This window comes from Toxotes jaculatrix, chromosome 15 (genome assembly GCF_017976425.1).
Source record: "Toxotes jaculatrix isolate fToxJac2 chromosome 15, fToxJac2.pri, whole genome shotgun sequence".
NCBI lineage: Eukaryota > Metazoa > Chordata > Actinopteri > Toxotidae > Toxotes > Toxotes jaculatrix.
In genome coordinates this window covers 11185938-11200642 of record NC_054408.1, presented here as the reverse complement: position 1 = coordinate 11200642, position 14705 = coordinate 11185938, and the positions used below count along the sequence as shown (strand labels likewise).

Sequence of the window (14705 nt, the reverse complement as noted above, 5' to 3'; positions counted from 1 at the left end):
GCTGAACAACCATGTAACAGTTTTTAGCATATGTACTGCCTGAAACTGCAGAGCTACAGAGAACTGGAGTCATGGTGCTGTCTAAAAACTTCTACGGTATTCAGTCCTCTCCCTGTCCTGCTGTTATTAGAGACATTTGAACTAACCCGTCCAGCTCGCTCGTGGACTTGCCTCCTCTGTCGAGCTGTGGCGTTAAGCCTGAGAACATCTAGGGATTGTGGGAGATGTTAGACAATGTTAGACCGCTTTTCAAAAGACTACAGTTCTAATCTAGACATACACAGATCAGCCACAACATTAAAACAAGTCACTAGTTTCAATGTTGTGGCTGATTGGTGTATAGCTGACTCATACAAGTCCTGATTTGCCCTGTCATATACGTCAAGACAGAGGTGAGTAATGGTCAGGTGAAAAGGTCTTTTTGCTTTACAAAGTGGCTTAAATAGTCTGATAATCAGACTCAATTTCTATTTCCTATACACTTCATTCATTCAGCCTGACATTGTGCAACAATGTCAAGCTGTGTTGTCTGTAGCAAGGGAAGTCTGTCCTGCTGACATCCTTTTCAGTTCAGAGGCAAGTTCTCATCCTGTAAAGCACAGGTTTTCAAAACATTATGTCATTATCTCTGATGTCCTCCGTAAATACACCTCCATAAATCTGCTTAGAAATCACAAGTCCAATCTTACAAGTTTCCTGAGAATCATCATGTTTTTAAGATTTCCTCAGTATCAAAGTAATCCACTGATAAAAGGAACTATGAACAACTACTTCAGCATACTTTTAATGATGCCAATTTACCAAAATGTAGATAAATTTAGGCTAAAAGACAGGGCCACAAATAACAGGCAATTTTGTCTTAGTGGGGTCTACAGTGCCAGACTTTGAAAACCACTGATTTATAAGAGTGGTCAAGACCTCTCATATCAGAGGTGTCCAAACTCTTCCACAAAGGGCTGTGTGGCTGCAGGTTTTTGTTCCAACCAATCAAGAGCACACAGCTTGACCAATCAGCTGTCTGAAGACTGAGATCAGTTGATTAAATGAGTCAAGAGTTTGGACACCTCTGTCTTAGATGGTAAGGCTTCTGTGAAATATAAAAGAAATATTTGCATGGTTATTGTGTAGAGTACAGAAAGCACAGAAGAAAAGAAGCAGTTTGGTTAAAAAGCACAGCAATGAGCATGTCAGTCCATTCACTTTCATTTCACAGCTTGGTAGCCTCAGTTGAGTGTTGAACGCACTTTTATTGTTTAGGTGTCAAATGTAACAGTGTCACCATTCAGAGAGGGAATAAAGAGTAAATGGTCACATAAAAAAATATAAAATCAACAATGAAAATGGTTACACGGGGAAAGTCTGGTTCCCGTGGCAACATAGATGTACAGTTGAGACAATGTCCAGATCCAGACGTGTATGTGTTTGGTTTGCACATTTCCACAGCCTATATTAATCTCAAACAATAAGAGTCCTTTTTTTGTTTACTAGCCATGCATACAGTTGACAATTCCACATGTGTTGAGTCAGTGTCTTCATAGGAGCTGGCACTTTCAATACAAAATATTTACACTACCATTTATTATTCTTATTATCATCGCCGTCGTCGTTACTATTTGTTACTATGGATTTGAATACTCTGAGCACAGAAAGAATGGGATCAGGACGTTGAAACTCTTGAGCACCCCGTTTCATATTGATACCAGAGGAGAGAAAAAAGAAAACGGAAAATATGACAAATGTTGGCATCTTCACTTCAAATGTCACCCATTCCTGAAAAGAGTTTAGAGTGATCGTCTGTAGAGATGTTTGAACACTGAAAAGATAAATTCTGTGTCCCATCAGGATGGAGCAGTTAGTTATACCACTACTGAGCAATCAGAGTCATCCCAGAGAGGAAAACAAAACATCACACAATATGTGACTCTGCTATGTTTACTATTATATCTCAAAGTGAGAAAATAGGAAAGAGATGACTGCACCAAATGTTTCAAGAAAAACACTGACTTATCCACCATTTTCTCTCCGTTCCTTTTTTTAACAGCTGAAAAACAAACAAAAAAAAAAAAACTAATATGTAAGAAAATGGAGGTGCTTTCAGGTCACCTCTTTGGTTCAGCCCTGTGATGAGTAGAAAAACCTCCCACCAACCACTGCACAAACAAAGCATGTACTCCTCAATGTCTGAAATAACTGGATCCCAGAAATCTGCAAATGGGTTTGCGTATAGTAGCTACTTGTAACTGAGTCATGGTAACAAAGAAAAAAAAAGCATCATGGTGTTTTGTGCGAAACAGACAAAACCAGGAGAAAACTTATTTTTTTACTCATTTATACCAGATTGTTTAACAACCTAAAGAGTAGAGATCCTGATCTGTGATTCTTTGCTGATGAAAGGATAAAAACAAACAACAAAAGAGAGTAATATAAGGCGAGGGCATGTTCCTTTTTGTCATTTGTCAATTTCTCTTGCGGCAAATTTCTGGCATTCCTCATTCAAAGTGTATTCATTACTCACATGTCGTTATTAATAATCATGTCATTGCAGATTTTATGCTCCGTAGAGTTAACATCCATTGCGTTCAACCATGAATTTATCTTCCGTTTAATTGGCGTGTGCATGTGTGTGTATGTGTGTCCAAGTGTGTATCTTTCTGCTGCGAGTCGTGGTAGCTTCCTCTAAGTAGACTTTTTGCCTGGCCTTTTCCTGGAGGCCCCCGGGGCTATTGTATATTGCAAGAAGAGCAGCAGGGGTCATCCTTGTCTGGCTGGGCGGCGTAGTCCATCTGCCGAACTATCTCAGCGAACAGTTCGTCTACCATGGTTTTGCTCTTGGCCGATGTCTCCATGAACGGGCAGCCCCACTCCTCGGCCAGGGCCTGGCCTTCGCTGGACGATACCTCCCTCTCGCTTTCCAGGTCCACCTTGTTCCCCACCAGGATCACAGGAACCTTCTCGTACCTGAGGACAGACACAGACGCATGAATGAGATTCTGACTCAGCAAAAACCGACGCGGAGGAACTGTACGGAGGCAATCAGTGCCTTTTTGTGTCCCCCACATTTTCCCTGAAGTTACAGTTTAACAGGCAATTACCCTCTCAGAACTTGGTAATAACACAGGCTTTATGCCTCAAAAGATTTTAATTGCACTGCTGAGTAAACCATTGCTCTTTGCAAGAGAAAATCCTTTACTTAATGCTATTATTTAATTATCCATAATCCATGATTTTCACTTTGTGTAGCACCTTTCTGAAATATGATGTGCTAAAACACCATTCATTCAACAGGCTTTCTTTCAATCTCAACAATGGACAGCCTAGCCTCATTTATTCATTTTCTTGACCTGCTTCTCCCTGTTCAAGGGAGCCGAGCAGTATTGGTCAAAAGGCAGGGAAGCAGCCTGATCGGGTCACTGATCTGACACAGGACAGACATTCATACACTGGATCTGAGCGATGTAGATGCAATTTATATTGCGACAGTTATTCCCTTAGCACCACTTAAGTTTATTTAAAGTGTTAGAAAACAGACAATAGACTCACATCGTGGTATATAAGTGTAATTACTATGGTGTTAAAAAATGCCATAGTAAAATTTAAATTCTGTAGTACTCTACAACTAAGGATATGACAAAGATTAAATAGAAGAATGATAAATTACAGTTTTCCGTTCTCATCTAGCCCTACTCTCATTGTCATGATTTGCTTATCTTTGGCCATGTCCCCACTATTACAAATAAATAAATGGCATTTAAGTTTAAGACATTTTCTAGTTGTAATTTGTGTGTAGTTCACTTTAGTTTGCAGGCCATATTCAAAAACTACCTCCCAATGGTGTATTACAACCAAGTTCTGGTGAATGACAGATATAGAAAGTCAGTCTTAGCAAGGCATATGTAGCGCATTTTATTATTTTTTGTTGATTGATTTTATTAGTAAAATCAAGTCCCCATTTTTGTCATCTGTGCCTTTCTTTCTCAGGTTTATGTAGCGCATTTCTTTACAAGTAAAATGTCTTCTCATGTCTCTCTATTGCAACATAGGTGAATAAACAGTGGATCTGTTTATAGTGATGGTATCAGAGTAGTGATCTGAATGAATGTCCGTACAGAATTGTCATCCCTGTAGCCACGCTACTGAGGCTAAAAATTCAATAATACAAAAATCTGGATGAAAATACAAGTTTAGCAATACTACCAAGTTTATTTTACTTTGAGGGACCACACACTGAGGAACTCATTTGTGTTTTCTGACCACTATCTGTCTCCCTCTTACCCTTTCACTTTCTATTACAGGAAGAATTTTCTGTGCTGTTCTAATCTCACTACTATTAAAATGTAGTTACCACGACGGCTGAAAATTAAGTTAAATAGAGATGTTTCATTAAAAGGAATGCAGGTATTTTTTTAAGTGAAATTCTGTAAAGGGATGAGAATTAAAAAATAAGTGATCACAGAGAAAGGTGGAGGTAAAAAAGCTGTTCTTAGGAAAGGCTGACAATCATATGTTGCCAGTTGTTTCTGGAGAGCATGGTTTCCTCTGCTGCTCCACACCACAAAATCAGCCTCGCTGTTTCAACATCACCCACTTGATAAAGTATTTTCAAAAAGCTCAGTTGGGCGCTAAATGTGGGCTCGCTGTGGGTAGATGACCAAAACGGAATGAAAAAGATGTGTTTTCTTTTTTTTTTAAAAATATCTCTACTTTGATGTACACATGGTCTTTGACTGTGGGAGAAGGCTTTTCACATAGAGAACCAGGACAGCGCCTTCTTGCCGTGAGGCGCTAAAAGCAGCTGCCTCATGTATGCACGAAGTGTAAAGCCTGACCCAGTAGAGAGCAGGATATGGGTACTATAGCTCTGACCCCTGAGCGTAGGAAGTGGTCATAATCTTCTGAGCTCTGATCTCCCTGCCATGGTGCTGGGGCACAACATGTCACTGTGGAACTGTACTACTTTGCAGGCAGCCAGAGGAGATGGTCAGTTAAACTAAATAGGCTAGTGCCCTATAATTATTAAGAGGAATGGCTGTGACGCAGTTTCACCAATATAATCACTACATCAGTTTCGATATTGGGAAACACGGTGAGCCTCTGAGGCTGTTTGTACACATCAGAAGAGATAACAAAGATCAAAAACATCAGAGAGATAGCAGATCATGTGTTTTCACATCCTCTGGTAAACAACAGGTTATTTCTTTCATCCTTATCTGTATGGGGCTAGCAAGGGAGCGCTTTCCATCTGTTGGACCCATCGTTTGATCCGAGTTTAAATGTCCCTGTCCGTGAATACTGAGCAGTATTGTCACATCTAACCAGAGTCATGCACCCGAACACCTATCAACATCGTTTGGGTTTTCAAATGCTGCCCTCACGCTATGAAATATACATGCCTCTAAATTATTTATAGGGGAAAAAAAAATCATCCTCATCCTTGATTGCTATGGCAACAGGTATACAAGGAAATGACTAACGCTGGAGAGATAGGGAAACTGCAGAAGCAGCAAGTGTGATACTTTTCCAAGTTGGGCAGCCTGAGCATCTATCTGAGGCCAGGGGCTGCAGGTTTCAGCCGTTAAATAAGCTTAAACTTGCCGATAAAAGGAAACCAACTTTGATCTAGTCATGAATACATTATCCAGAGTGAACTATAATCTCAATCCTGTTCTGTTCCCAGGATCCGCTCACCAGCCGAGAGGAACTACCGAGATTTAAGAGACGAAAAGACGATCTAAGAGGCTGGTCAGTGTGCTCCTCTTTGAGCTCAGAGGCAACTTGAATGAGGAAACTACAGCGTACAGCTCCCAGGTCTCATCCACTGCATTCCTGCTGTCAATAAAAACAGCAATGGCCGTGGTTTTCCTGACAACTATTTTGGAGCACTTCTAGTTGGTGGTAGGCATTTCTTGCAGTGAACCTTGTATTCCCTTTCCACCTTCAATGAAAAAACTCTTAACATAGATGTGGGTGAACAGATTGAAAGGCAGACCCTTCACTTTTATAGCTGTACCCATTTAGGAGAAGCCACAGGGGGTTCAGCGTTTAGTTAGGGTAACAGTACCATTTGGGTGTCTCTTTTTCTGCCCCAGGCTGTGGTTTTAACTCAAATCTCCCATTTTAAATCTCTTGAGGAGGCCTGTGGCCACCTAACTATCTTGTTTATTCTACCATCTATCTTGGTCTACCATCTATCTCTATTCCATCCACCGTAACATGCTCTTTCATACCAAGTCTAGTTTTTCTTGCCCCAAATGGTTAGGACCTGAGCTCTGTGTATGGATTCAGGGCTTTAAAATGAAAACTGAAAGTAAATTATTATTATTATTATCAATAATATAACAGGAGGGCTGCAACAAAGTATTATTAGTATTATTTTCATTATCAATTAATCTTTTGGTTTGTACAATGCCCATTGAGCCCATTGTGACAGCTTCAAATGTTTTGTTTTGTCCGAACCAACCATCAAAACCCCAAATATATTTAGTTTAATATGACAAAAGACTAAGAAAGCTAGAAAATTTTGCTGAAAAAGAAATCTTGCCGATTCATTTTCTGTCTACAGATTAATCAATGAATTGACTAATTGTTCCAGCTCTATATAACCCAATACATTACCCAATGCTTCTATTATCAGATCTACCCACATGTCAAACCTTAGAAATCAAATATAACAAACTAACTGTAATTATCATGGACATCCCATACAACAGGAGGAATTCAAGTAAAGTTGGCCCACAAGAAGTACTTTCAAACATCCAAGTGTGCTGCATGTTTTTTTTTTTTTAACCATAGCAGAGGATTTGACTTGGTCTTCTGTATGTAAGTTATGCAGCTCATTTAGGCCTCATCATAACAGGATCACAGCACAAAGGCATCTGGTACTAAAGGAGAGGGTCTATATATAGTCATAATAACAGAGGAGGAAACCGGCAGTCCCAGGAGGTGTGAGATGGTGGCTGCCACGGATACTGAGGCTCCCAGCGCCTCAGCATAAAGGGTGTTGGCCACAGTGTGTCTGGACCCAACAGTGGCTGATGCAAGGAAGCAAGACTCGTCCGTAACAAACACAGAACACAGAGAACTGTTTACATGGTTTAGAAACGAGCCTCAAAAGACACATGAATAACTGAGTCTGGTTCTGTTTGTGCTGTGACACAAACAGCACAAACAACATGTCATGCTTTGGCCTTCAGCTTGTGAGCCTGACGGCGCCCGCACTGGAGCACTCTGACTGCAAACACCCATTTGAGCTTGCCCAGACACACCTTATCTATAATGCATGATGCATCAACTCACACAGGCCTTGCTGACGGACAGTGGCACCCGGCGGCCCAAGAGTCTCTGGATTTGACTCTAGCCAACACCATCAGGATGAGGGAGGAAACAGGCTGTGTGCTGGGCGTCCTCCCAAAGGCTCTTTTGAGGAGGGTCTTCAGTTTAGACAGCGGAGAGATTTCAGCTGAGTCAGAGAGCAGCGATAAGCTCCTCTCTTTTGGCACAAAATCGAGACAAAGAAAGATTTAATCACAAATAGATTTCTGGAGAGTCTTTTTTTTAACGTGCCATGAGAAACACATGAAAATTTTTGCTTTTTAAAATAATTAATGATAAGGAAAAAAAGACAATATCATCAACGCAACTCAAAGTCTCTTTTGGATTCTCTGAAGGTTATGAAAACTAATTCTCTGTTTCCTGTTATCTTCAAAATCTAATGTTATTCACAGATGATACAGACAGTGGCCAAGAAATGTCAAAACGGACGAGATAAATGAGCACTGAACTTGATAGACTATACAGTCATACTTGGATCTGATGTATTACAGCAGTAATACGGCAGACTACCAGCTCCCTGGGGTTAATTATGCTGTCTGAAACAAATTCCTCCTCTTACTTTACAAAGTACAAGGCTGAAAATTTGAAATTCAAAGTGCCACTGCGTCGAAAATGTGCTCAGATTGTCCTTCCACAAGATAGTGGTAAGAAAAGGAAAGGAATAAACTTTGAATAGACAGACTCATTTGTAAGTTTTATAGCAAAATATGGCCCGTGTGACACATTCAACATTATTTAAGTCTGAAACTTATTCTTTACACTGAGGATATTATTCTTCTATCGACACTAGACTTACTAGACACATTTGATTTATAAAATTAAACCACCATACAGTAAAATGTTTCAGTTTATTGTTAGTGTTTGATGACCAACTTACTTCAGCATATACACAGAGCAATTTTTTAGGAATACCATACCAACACAGGGTATGGCCTCCCTTTGATCTCAAACCAGCCTCAGATATTCATAGCAACCCTAACCACATCCCAAAGGTTTTACTGGACACTGTTGTGTTCCTGAAATCAGTTTGAGACAAGAGTTTGTTTTGTAACATGGTGCATCATCATGGTGGAAGAAGCCCTTAGAAGATGGTAAATTGTGGCCATAAAGGGATGATCAGGGTCAGTAACAATCCTCAGGCTATGGAATTTAAATGATGATTGATTGGTATCAAGGGCCCCAAAGTGAGCCAAGAAAACATTTCCCACATCATTATACCACCACTACCAGTCTGGACTGTTAACACAAGGCAGGCTAGGTCCATGGATTCATACTCTTGACAACAAATTCTGACACTACCATCAGCATGCCTCAGCAGAAATCAGACCAGGCTACGTTTTCCAGTCTTAAACAGTCAAGTTTGGATGAGTCTGTTCCCACTGCAGCCTCAGATTTCTGTTCTTGGCTCACAGGAGTGGAACTCGACGTGTTCTCCTGCTGTTGGAGCCCATACGCATGATTTTATGCATTGCACTGCTGCAACATCACTGGCTGACTGGGTAAATGCATGAATAAGCAGGTGTACAGATGTTAGCAATAAAGTGCTAGGTGAGCTGGATTAGGCTGCATAAAACTGAAAAGCTTATTAGCTGCCATGTTTTGACTCTAAGGGGAATTTTATGATGATTTTATATATATATTTATATTTATAAATAAATACTCGCTGTATGACTTGGTAAACAACAAAAAAAGCTATAAACCACTTATGCCTCGACAGCTGGTTGCCTGGCTGTTTTCATAATTGCTTGTTGCCCCCCCCCCCCCTTGTCATTATCCATGGAAACAGCTTAAAAATCCATTTCAGTTTGTAATGGTTTCTATAAGAATAGCTGAGTGACATTTTGTCACCGAGCAACAAACACTGTTTGACATAATCTTGAAATGTGGTAAAGTGCAGAACTGGACTTTATGAGGTGCAAGGCTCTTGTAAAGGTGTAATTTGACAAACTACATGTAGACAAACACTTTGGGTTCTTGCTGAGAGTTAGATGAGAAGACTGATACTACTCTCATGTCAGTACAGTAAATATGAAGCTACACCTATCAGCTTAGATGAAAGCTTAGTTTAAAGACTGGAAACAGAAGGAAGCAGCTAGCCTAGATCTGTTAAAAGATAACTAAATCTGCCCAACAGCACCTGTAACTAACGTGATCTAGTGGGGCAGCCAGTGGAGACTCTAGGAAGTTGCTGCTTATGGCCAGGAAATAGTCAAACACATAACCCCCCATAAAACTACAAATTGTCATCATTGCACTTGCATTTTCCTCTCAGTAATTACACTCCTATGTCTAGCATTTGCTCTGTCTTGTCCCACCCTCTTAATGAGTAACTCCCACAGCAGAACAGAAATTGAAATTTTTCAGCTTGGGGGGGGGGGGTTAACTATAACCCAGCACTGCATAGTGCCTTTAACATAAAATTTTGAAAGGCAAGTCAACTGTTAAGTAACCATCACTGAACTTTAGCTAAGTTCTTTTGCCCAGTTTTCACAATAGACAGAGACACAGATGAAAGAGGATCTTTCTGGGAGAACTGGGAGACTGCTGCTCCTCTAGTTATTGATTTTGAACCTTTCAGCCAGTTGGCACACAAACAAGCTCTGGCATGGTATCGCCACGGTTTGTAAGCCTTAGCACAATGTTGAAATGAGTAAGGACACATGCACTGTGAATTAGAACAAACTGAACATATTAACACTAGCAACACCACACCACTGCAGGACGGTAGTACAGAGCCGACATTACCGTATATTACTCTGCTTCACCTCTTTCTTCTTTTCTAACCTGTGACTGGTATTTCTATTGAAATACTCTATTAAGTCACTGGTCACAACATATCCCTGGTGTACAGTTAACTGCAGCTGAAGTGAGGAGTGATGAGGTCCCCAGCAGACACAGGCAAGCCAGGGTCTAATCATGCGCACCCATGGCCTCTGTGCTAAAGCCAGCCTGTGCAACTAACAGCAGGCACTGATAGATGCTGACAGGGTTCAGAGTGAGAGAGATGTACAGCAACGCCTCTGACCTGAGCGAATGCTGATATGGTCGCGACAGGTCACCAGTGTTTTGGCAACGTGGGGGACGAACAGGCAAGACAATCAGTGACAGCAGTATAAGGTACAGTAGTTAAAAATTGTAGCTCAAAAATAAACAAGGAACACCTCCCCCTTTTCAAGAGCTTTTCACCAGAGCGTATCATTAGTCTGTGATGTTAAGTGAATACAAGTTGTTATTTATGATACGCTGTTCATTTCTTGTCCTGTGTTATCTCAACTTGTCTCGTCTTCTCCTACTGCATTTAGTGATTTCCTACGTTTCCCACAATGCCTTTCAGCCAGCCCCACAGAACATGCCTGAACTTGTTGCGTTTCAGTGGTGTGTTTCAAGACAGCAATAGCAAGAGCGTGCCAGTTTTTTTTCACTTAGGAAAAAGGCAAGATTATCACTGTTTACATTTAAAACAACATGTCTTGATACCACATTGTATTATGGGCCACATCATGCACATAAATTCATACTTCTGTTATGTATTCATAGAGTAATTATTAAGAACTGGTGAAAAATAGGAACTAGACATTAATGTCTTTTTCCACACCTTTTCACATTTAGCTGACTTTAAAATGCAGTAAACTATTAACAAAAATATGTATTCAGTTAACCTCAGTCCGATAAAAAACAAAATAAACATGACTCAGAGACCAAGGCAAAGCATGTGCTGCCAACGTTGTAGTTATCACTACAATATTAGTGCCATCTTTCATTTGCTTGATATAATTTGTTGCCATTCTTACTTTTAGTCACAGAAGAAACTATGACTGACTCTCATGGTAAAGGATTGTCAAATGTGTTTGGAAAGTGTGTTTTATGTTGATCTTTGATGCCCACCCCCCTCCCCCACACATCGAGTCACCTTTTTGCTTGTGGAATAAATTGACCCTTTTTGCATCTTAAAAGCCTCTTCCTCTTCTTTGTCTGTGTGAGGGCATTTTTCCAATTTTCAATCACATCATTTGGTCTTCCTGTGCCTATGAAGTCATATTAATTGAAAAAGGGAATACATTTGCTTCCCAGTCAAGAAGTCACCTTGTATAACTGCAATCTACAGAAGATTTTAATAACAGAGAACTTGCGTATGTATGTTTGAAAAGGGCATAAACAAACAGCGGAATAAATCAAGTTTTTCCTGATCTTTAACATAAAACATCAATGAAATGTTTTTTGCTGCAAGGCTAGTAGCAAGTAATGTCAACTCTGTTCATGTTAGAGAAAAGATGCTGAGGTCTCCAGCCCTCAACTCCTAGAAGTGATTTGATTCAGCTCTTCTTTGAAACTATTTACTGCATAAGCGAACAACCAAAATTGTTTGAATAACCAAATAAAATATGTTCTTCCATTCAAAAACTCCATTCAAGGAGAACAGCATACAGAATGTGGGCCACAGTTTTATATAAGTCTATCCATGACCTGACATTTTCAAAGAAACTCCACTATTTCAAACACAACCTCAAGTTTTAACTAAGTCCACATGAAACACAGGACTCTGAAATTAACTATTGTGTAGGAGTAGCATGTGAAGTGTGATTCTTTTGCTACAGAAAATAGATTCTGCTGTGATATTAGAGCAGCACCAGACTCAGTGATAAGTGTGAAATCACGCAACAGCCTGGCTGCATCTGCTGTGTGAGCACACATGTACACATTTACATATAAAACTCATTCACACACACATATATTAACACACAGACACAAACACGCTGTAGACTGAACGTACCTCTCCACATTCTCAACTCATATGGGGGAAACATGTTGACCTCATTCTTTCATCCACAGATTTATGGGTTTGTTTATAAGGTGCATGTGAAAAAGACAAAAACTAAAGGCAACTAAACAAAATTAAACATGTTTACGATGATTCAATTTCATTTTTAGATGACAGGATGTCTCATAATTAGGCAGTACTGTCAGAATAAAGAAACAAAACACCAAAACATGATATGACTTCACTGCCTCTATGCTGGGCATTTTAGCTAAGTAATTAGCTATATCAGTAAAGAGTGTGACCTGTACGCTGTTATTAATATGCTTCAACATTAGACTACTTTGTCTCTCTGGACCCTATTGGACTCCCTACATTGACTGTTACACATCCACTGACACCTACCATGACTGATGAACCCACACAGTCACAGCTCAGCGCATGCTGCCTGCACATTATAACACAGGAACTCAGCTAACGAATGGGAAACAATCATCGATGATTATCTAACCAGCAACATCTATGACATTGTATATTTAGGGTTTTATAAAAATCATGTCATGTCACCAGGTGATCATACAGTACAGTATGTCTGCACAGTCCATTGGCCCGGAGCTAAGAAACACCAATAACATGACGGCACAACCGCACAACCTCAGCTAACCTCTTCCATTTATCAATCAGCAGCTCATTCTGGCGACCTCATATCTGGATCATCTGTGTAACAGCACTCAGACATCAGACAATCTCACACTTTGTGTGTAGCTCAATTGGGCCGCTCTTCCTAAACAGCTTGTGCAGATTCTTAATTAAAAACGTGGCCTCTCCTCTGCAGAAGCTGGGCTCACGCTAGTGTCTGTTGGTCCCCAACCCCTACAGTATTTTTGAGCTGTGCCTCCTTGAAGCTCTCTGCAGAGCCTCTGTTGCACTGAATCCTGGGTATCCCCGGCTGGGTGTTTCACTGAGGTTGCAGCATCCGGCACAGTAGACATTCAGAGCTGCAAAGCAGCAGCCTGGCAGATCACAGGCGGCATCTAACTGGAGGACAGACCGGCCCCCACAGTGCTGATGGACAGGATGGGTCAGCAACTGTTTGTGCTGGTAATAACTGTCATTCCTAAGATGTAACTGTCTAGACTGAAGCCTGCAAACACAGAGGAGATGAGGACACTCTCTAGATCACAAATTACTTTTATAGATGCTGAGACCGCAGTGCAAGGACATTTGCCTACCAACAAGCATTGTGGGTGAGTCCCGGTACACCAAAATAGAACAAGCATGTGGTGTTGTTCTGTAGTCTGCCCTGAAGATGCACAGCATCTCCATCCAAGCACACTTCTCAGACCAGGCCCAGGCCCATCCTTCAAATACAGGGCCCATTAGGCCAGCATTATACGTGTGAAGAATAATCCCCAACATCCATACTTAAACTATTTGGGCAATATTCGTTTCCTGCGCGTCATTTCACCAACCTTTTCACTCTTATGATCTGATCCCTCATCGGCTTTATGTCCTGGAAGCTTTGCTGGTTGACAAGGCTGTAGACCAGTATGAATCCTTGACCGTTTTTGATGTAAAGGTCCCGCATGGAGGCGAACTGTTCGGTACCAGCGGTGTCAAGGATCTCCAGCACCGAGGGTGAGGAGTCCACCTCGATCTCCTTGCGGTAAAAATCCTCTATGGTTGGGTCGTACTTCTCAATGAACGTCCCGGTGACAAACTGCACAGTGAGGGCGGATTTCCCGACCCCACCGCTGCCCAGGACCACCACTTTATACTCGCGCATCGTGGATTAAATCAAGTCGTAAGGTATCAATCTCCGCGCGTCATTGAAATGAACTCAAAACGTTCCCGCACGAATCACATTCACCATTCGTGTCCCATTTTGAACGGGTTGTCAATAACACAGTCTTGCTCGCCGCTGCTCAGCTATGGCAGAGCACAAAGACTCGGTGCCCCAAGATGGATTTCATTGTAGAAATTCCCCCATGCAGGCCAGACACCGACAGCTATACGTGCATCCGAGGACTGCAATTGTCCAAAACGTGCACAGGGAGGAAGAAAATATAGCGTCCCGATGATGTGGACCGTGCGGGTTTTCATCTGCTCTTAGCTCACCCCTCTCTATGCATCAGAAAAAAACAAACTTGCTCCATCGAGGACACTGGAAAAAACGCTGGGTTAGCCCCTAGAATAAACTGCAGGCGGAAATGTTCAAGCAGGAGGCCACCGCGGACACACAGTACAAACTCAAACTATTTCGCCACTTCATTAATGAACTTGCGTCTCTTTGTTTCTTTTTCACCATCGCTGGCATGTCTCCGTTTCTCCCCCGCTCTCCAGTGCAATCCCAGCCGCCATACTCTCGGGTGGAGACCCACGGCCGCTGCGTAACCAGCCGGTCCCCGCTCGGCTCCCGTACTGTGGCGAAAAAAAAAAAAAAAAACAAAAAACAACAAAAAAGGGGAGTACGGATCCTCCCCCCTACTCAGACGGACGTGCAAATAGTCCAATGGCTGCCTCCGCTCTCCGCATACTTCACTTGCGCCTGAATGGAAGCCGCACGGCGGCAGCCAGTGAAATTCAGCGGCTTCATTTCCGTTCATGTGTTAAAATTCCC

General features: G+C 41.5%; 1 protein-coding gene across 1 annotated transcript; it reads right to left on the bottom strand.

Annotated features, from left to right (window-relative positions):
• Positions 1-1227: 1227 nt before the first annotated feature.
• LOC121194932 (ras-related protein Rap-2a) lies at positions 1228-14491 on the bottom strand. Its single transcript, XM_041058086.1, has 2 exons — positions 13558-14491; positions 1228-2958 (listed from the first exon to the last, which is right to left on the bottom strand). Exons 1-2 carry the CDS (start codon positions 13869-13871, stop codon positions 2721-2723), a joined length of 552 nt encoding a protein of 183 aa, XP_040914020.1. The 5' UTR covers positions 13872-14491; the 3' UTR covers positions 1228-2720.
• Positions 14492-14705: the final 214 nt, after the last annotated feature.

Coding starts and splice junctions, on each gene's coding strand:
- LOC121194932 (XM_041058086.1), bottom strand. CDS start 13,871: ATGCGCGAGTATAAAGTGGTGGTCCTGGGCAGCGGTGGGGTCGGGAAA. Junction 2,959..13,557: donor CAGATCATAAGAGTGAAAAG/GTTGGTGAAATG, acceptor GTCTGTCCTCAG/GTACGAGAAGGTTCCTGTGA.